The 6,682-nt window shown below is 42.9% G+C and overlaps 1 protein-coding gene across 1 annotated transcript in view; it reads left to right on the top strand.

Annotated features, from left to right (window-relative positions):
* The first annotated feature begins 1,278 nt into the window (after positions 1–1,278).
* Positions 1,279–6,682, top strand: part of LOC128693088 (techylectin-5B-like) — a 252,419-nt gene continuing 247,015 nt past the window's right edge. Inside the window, exon 1 of the mRNA XM_070092220.1 lies at positions 1,279–1,471. Coding sequence (XP_069948321.1) covers positions 1,321–1,471 — 151 coding nt within the window. The 5' untranslated portion in view covers positions 1,279–1,320. The remainder of the gene's footprint in view (positions 1,472–6,682) is intronic.

Here is a 6,682-nt window from a genome sequence, read left to right as displayed (position 1 = left end):
AATGCCAGGAGCAAGGGACTAGTAACCTCTTCTTCTGTATATATTACTAAATTTAAAAGGAGAAACTTTCGCTTTTCTTTTTGGGCCACCCTGCCTCGGTGGGATACGGCCGGTGCGATGAAAGAAGAATAAATATAGCATTATATGCCCTTCAAAATGTAGATTATAATGAGTAGACGAGTGTTAAGGGAGTAAGACTTGTCAAGCCCTTCCCTTCAGACATAAGACATAGAGCCAGCACACAGTCTCCAAGTGGGAGCTGCACAAGTCTCCCAAGTCATTTGCTGATCATTCAGGTTGTGGTGCTGAATTGTTGCTGCCAACACTAACAGACTTACTAGGTCTGGTACCGACACACAGACTTGTCTTCAGGTAACCTGGTTCCTCGTACTGAGTGCTGAAGATTTGATAATCTTCACTGTTCCTTGTTCCTTGTCTTGTGTATTAAAATTAAGCTAGTTTATTCAGGTACAGGTATACATAAATACAGTTATATACATTATTATACATAGTGTATGTGTAGACTACCTGGGATGACCCAGAAAGGTCAGACGTGACTTGTTTCCATTAGATTAAGTTGGAGTGAGAAATGTATCCCACACATTTCTCATTCGAAATAGTTAATGAGAGTCTTCAGATGGCGCTGAGGCACTCAGATGTCTCATCCAGAATTACCAGTCCTGACATAGAATGTTAAATCAAAGTTAAACGAATCAAGAAGTCTATAATCAAATTAATATAATCAAGTTTATAATCAAGTTTATAATCAAGTTAATATAAGAATTAACGCTGAGGGATAAAAAACAAAGTTAAGATTATGCCAGCTGAGTCAACTGGTTTTTACATATTCCTTCGCTGTCTTAAATATTCTTTGTAAATTGCACCGGAAAATACCGATACATGTTTAACGTTATATAATTACTCTCATGAACCTAACAAGACTTAAATTTTCAAGATTTTTATTTCCAACTTACGTAAGATATTACCCACAATCCTGTCATCCTCAGAAAGTTTAAAATGTTACGTCTTTATTCGGAAAGTTTAAAGTTCTATATGCTTACCACTGCAAGTTTTAGCGCTGTTTTGATAATAATAATAATAATAATAATAATAATAATAATAATAATAATAATAATAATCTGTTTAATCATCACACTTCATTCCCTTGTGAATCTTATCTATTTAACATAACATAATTATAAGTGCGTAGAAATACCATATTGTGGTTGAGAGAGTTACTATTTTTTTGTGGGCGTGTTTATAAAGACGGCAGACACAGCAGTGAGGCAGCAGACTGTCACTTCTTACCCGCCAGTCATAATGGCGCAGTGGTTCACGGTGATGTTTGTGGTTCTGACGGCCACCAAGGCGGACCAACCTTCCCGAACCGAGCAAGAGATCTCCAGCACACTGCTCCTCAACCAGCTGGCAATGGCGCAAATGTTGGCTGAACGAGACTCTGGTGTAAGAGGTAAGGGGAAAGTTAGATGAGGAAGGGATGGCAGGACAGTGGAGTGAGTGCCAGTACGGGGACAGAGGTAAGTGAAACACTTGATAGCTGCAGAGGTGGTAGTAGATGGAAGGAGAACATAAGAGAAATATGGGTGAGGTGGCAGTTCATTGCGTGAAGAGATGGATATTTAAGAGTAATGAGATTATAGGCGAAGTGGTGGTAGACTGAGTCAGGAGACGGCCATTGGGAAAAGGAACATACCTGGAGTATACCTGGAGAGGGTTACGGGGGTCAACGCTTCCGCGGCCCGGTCTGTAACCACAGCCTGGCTGGTCAGGTACTGACTTTAGGTATCTGTCCAGTGCCTTCGTGAAGACAGTCAGGGGTCTATTGGTAGTCCCTTTATGTATGCTGGGAGGCAGTTGTACAATCTTGGGTGCCTGACACTTATTGTGTTGTCTCTCAGTGTACTCGTGGCGCCCCTGCTTTTCATCGGGGGAATGTTGCATCTCCTGTCGGGTCTTTTGCTTTCATAGGGGGTGATTTTCATGTGCAAATTTGGTATTAATCCCTCTAGGACTTTCCCAGTGAATATTATCATGTATCTCTCTCGCCTGCGTTACATAAGACTACAATATTTCGTGATGGAATTAGTACTGAAAATAGCCAGTGGTAAGAGGAAGTAGACACAACTGGGTTTTATACTGTGAATTTTTACCCATGCATAGTGGCCACCTGGGAAACACGGCTGACAGCATTCTGGAGAGAGGCTGCTACTACTCGATATAATCTTCCTAGCCTGCTTGTGTACCTCACATATAATCTTCCTGGCCTGCTAGTGTACCTCGCATATAATCTTCCTGGCCTGCTATTGTACCTCGCACATAATCTTCCTGGACTGCTACTGTACCTCGCAAATAATCTTCCTGACCTGCTAGTGTACCTAACATATAATCTTCCTGGCCTGCTAGTGTACATCGCATATAATCTTCCTGGCCTGCTATTGTACCTCGCACATAATCTTCCTGGACTGCTACTGTACCTCGCAAATAATCTTCCTGACCTGCTAGTGTACCTAACATATAATCTTCCTGGCCTGCTAGTGTACCTCGCATATAATCTTCCTGGCCTGCTAGTGTACCTCGCATATAATCTTCCTGGACTGCTAGTGTACCTCGCATATAATCTTCATGGCCTGCTAGTGTACCTCGCATATTATCTTCCTGGCCTGCTAGTGTAACTCGCGTATAATCTTCCTGGACTGCTAGTGTTCCTCGCATATAATCTTCCTGGACTGCTAGTGGACCTCACATATAATCTTCCTAGCATGCTAGTGCACATCGCATACAATCTTCCTGGCCTGCTAGTGTACGTCGAAATAATCTTCCTAGCCTGCTAGTGTACCTCACATTTATTCTTCCTGGCCTGCTAGTGTAACTCGCATACACTCTTCCTGGCCTGCTAGTGTACCTCGCATATAATCTTCCTGGCCTGCTAATGTACCTCGCATATAATCTTCCTGGACTGCTAGTGTATCTCGCATATAATCTTCCTGGCCTGCTAGTGTACCTCGCATATAATCTTCCTGGCCTGCTTGTGTACCTCGATATAATCTTTCTAGCCTGCTAGTGTACCTCACATATAATCTTCCTGGCCTGCTAGTGTACCTCGCATATAATCTTCTTGGCCTGCTAGTGTACCTCGCACATAATCTTCCTGGACTGCTATTGTAACTCGCACATAATCTCCCTGACCTGCTAGTGTACCTTGCTTATAATCTTCCTGGCCTCCTAGTGTACCTCGCATATAATCTTCCTGGCCTGCTAGTGTACCTCGCACATAATCTTCCTGACCTGCTTGTGTACCTCGATATAATCTTCCTTGCCTGCTAGTGGACCTCACATATAATCTTCCTAGCCTGATAGTTTACCTCGTGTATATTCTTCCTGGCCTGCTAGTGTACCTCACGTATAATCTTCATTGCCTGCTAGTGTACCTCACATACAATCTTCCTGGCCTGCTAGTGTACCTCGCATATAATCTTCCTGGCCTGCTAATGTACCTCGCATAAAATCTTCCTGGTCTGCTAGTGTACCTCGTATATAATCTTCCTGACCTGCTATGGTGCCTCACATATAATCTTCCTGGCCTGCTAGTGTACCTCGCATATAATCTTCCTTGTCTGCTAGTGCACCTCGCATATAATCTTCCTGGCCTGCTAGTGTACCTCGCATATAATCTTCCTTGTCTGCTAGTGCACCTCGCATATAATCTTCCTGGCCTGCTAGTGTACCTCGCACATAATCTTCCTGGTCTGCTAGTGTACCTCACATATAATCTTCCTGGCCTGCTAGTGTACCTCGCATATAATCTTCCTGGCCTGCTAATGTACCTCGCATATAATTTTCCTGGTCTGCTAGTGTACGTCACATACAATCTTCCTGGCCTGCTAGTGTACCTCGCATATAATCTTCCTGGCCTGCTAATGTACCTCGCATATAATCTTCCTGGCCTGCTAGTGTACCTCGCATATAATCTTCCTGGTCTGCTAGTGTACCTCGCATGTAATCTTCCTGGCCTGCTTGTGTACCTCGCATATAATCTTCCTGGTCTGCTAGTGTACCTCGCATATAATCTTCCTGGCCTGCTAGTGTACCTCGCATATAATCTTCCTGGTCTGCTAGTGTACCTCGCATGTAATCTTCCTGGCCTGCTTGTGTACCTCGCATATAATCTTCCTGGTCTGCTAGTGTACCTCACATGTAATCTTCCTGGCCTGCTTGTGTACCTCGCATATAATCTTCCTGGTCTGCTAGTGTACCTCGCATGTAATCTTCCTGGCCTGCTTGTGTACCTCGCATATAATCTTCCTGGTCTGCTAGTGTACCTCGCATATAATCTTCCTGGCCTGCTAGTGTACCTCGCATATAATCTTCCTGGTCTGCTAGTGTACCTCGCATGTAATCTTCCTGGCCTGCTTGTGTACCTCGCATATAATCTTCCTGGTCTGCTAGTGTACCTCGCATGTAATCTTCCTGGCCTGCTTGTGTACCTCGCATATAATCTTCCTGGTCTGCTAGTGTACCTCGCATGTAATCTTCCTGGCCTGCTTGTGTACCTCGCATATAATCTTCCTGGTCTGCTAGTGTACCTCGCATGTAATCTTCCTGGCCTGCTAGTGTACCTCGCATATAATCATCTTGGCTTGCTAGTGTACCTCGCATATAATCTTCTTGGCCTGCTAGTGCACCTCGCATATAATCTTCCTGGCCTGCTAGTGTACCTCGCATATAATCTAGTGATACCAGTGAATTAGTGAATACAGTGTTGTAGTAGCAACTAACCAGTATTATAATGGTACTTAGTGTAGTGGAGTGACTTTCAGTAGTATTTTCATCATTCTTGAAATATCAGACGTATACAGTGAAATTCATGTAAACTCTAGTTACCAGCGGTCGCAATATACACAACGAAAAACAAATATTACTCCAGAAAAAGTGTCTTTCCTTCAATAATCTTCACCAGTCAGCTGTAGTGATAATATAGCATTTGTTGTGGTGGTGAGAAAAAAAAACCTAGACAAGTTAGATACAATGATCGATAAACCTTCAGACTGTTCATAAAAGTATCGCCGGAAAAAAAATCCCCCCCCCCCAGTACCAACAATACCACCAGTCCGATGACATTCTTCTTTGCAAATATACAGGGTCTAAAGCCAGCAACAAACAACAAAATACCTTTCATCCGTGGACTGCTTGCAGAGGCAAAGGCAATGTTCGCGGCTTTCACTGAGACCCACATAAAGGATCACTTGGACAACGAAATATGGATCCCAGGTTACAACCTATACAGATGTGACAGAGTGAACAGGCAAAAGGGGGGGGGTTGGCCTGTACATTGCAGAGTCACTTGTTTGCACAGAACTGCTAAATGCCTCAAATGATGTAGTGGAATAGTGGAAGTTTTAGCAGTAAAGGTCGAGAACCAAAACCTAGTCATTGTGGTAGTCTACAAGCCTCCGGATTGTAATAAAGTTGGTAGAATTACCGACAATATGTAAAGTAAAAGGACACAAGTGCAACTAATGTGACATTTATTGTGGCAACGTTTCGCTCTCCAGGAGCTTTATCAAGCCATTACGGTAATGGTTGATGGCTTGATAAAGCTCCTGGAGAGCGAAACGTTGCCACAATAAATGTCACATTAGTTGCACTTGTGTCCTTTTACTTTACAAGCCTCCGGATGCAACATCCCAGCAATTCCAGGAACAGCTGTTAAAAATTGACCACTGTCTGGAAAATCTTCCAGCTCCTGCACCCAACATCTTGCTCCTGGGAAATTTCAACTTAAGGCACCTAAAATGGAGGAATATAGCAAATAATATTGTTGCAGAAATAACACCAGGAGGCAGCTCAGATGAAAACTCACACTCACACGAGCTTTTAAATCTCTGCACAAAATTCAATTTAAACCAGCAAATAATAGAGCCTACTAGACTGGAGAATACACTAGACCTCATCTTCACTAACAATGATGATGTGATAAGAAATGTCACCATATCAAAAACAATATACTCAGATCACAACATAATTGAGGTTCAGTCATGTATGCGCGGAGCCCCAGACCGACATAATGAGATTAGTCACGAGGGAGCATTCACCAAATTCAACTTCAATAACAAAAACATAAAGTGGGACCAAGTAAACCAAGTCCTAACCGATATAAGCTGGGAAGATATACTAAGCAACACAGACCCCAACTTATGCCTAGAACAGATTAACTCGGTGGCACTCGATGTATGCACAAGGCTTATTCCTCTAAGAAAAAGGAGGAGTAGATGTAAAATAGAAAGAGACAGGCGCTCCCTTTACAGGCGACGGAAAAGAATAACAGAGCGGCTAAAAGAGGTCAATATATCTGAAATGCGTAGGGAGACACTGGTCAGAGAAATAGCAAGCATCGAACTTAAGCTAAAAGAATCCTTTAGGAGTCAGGAATCGCGGGAAGAACTAAAAGCCATAAATGAAATCGAAAGAAACCCGAAGTATTTCTTCTCCTATGCCAAATCAAAATCGAGAACAACGTCCAGTATTGGGCCCCTACTTAAACAAGATGGGTCCTACACAGATGACAGCAAGGAAATGAGTGAGCTACTCAAGTCCCAATATGACTCAGTTTTTAGCAAGCCGCTAACCAGACTGAGAGTCGAAGATCAAAATGAATTTTTTA

The sequence above is a fragment of the Cherax quadricarinatus genome, chromosome 38, assembly GCF_038502225.1.
Source record: "Cherax quadricarinatus isolate ZL_2023a chromosome 38, ASM3850222v1, whole genome shotgun sequence".
Classification (NCBI taxonomy): domain Eukaryota; kingdom Metazoa; phylum Arthropoda; class Malacostraca; order Decapoda; family Parastacidae; genus Cherax; species Cherax quadricarinatus.
The sequence above is the reverse complement of the archived record's forward strand: the minus strand, read 5'-3'. Positions and strand labels throughout refer to the sequence as shown.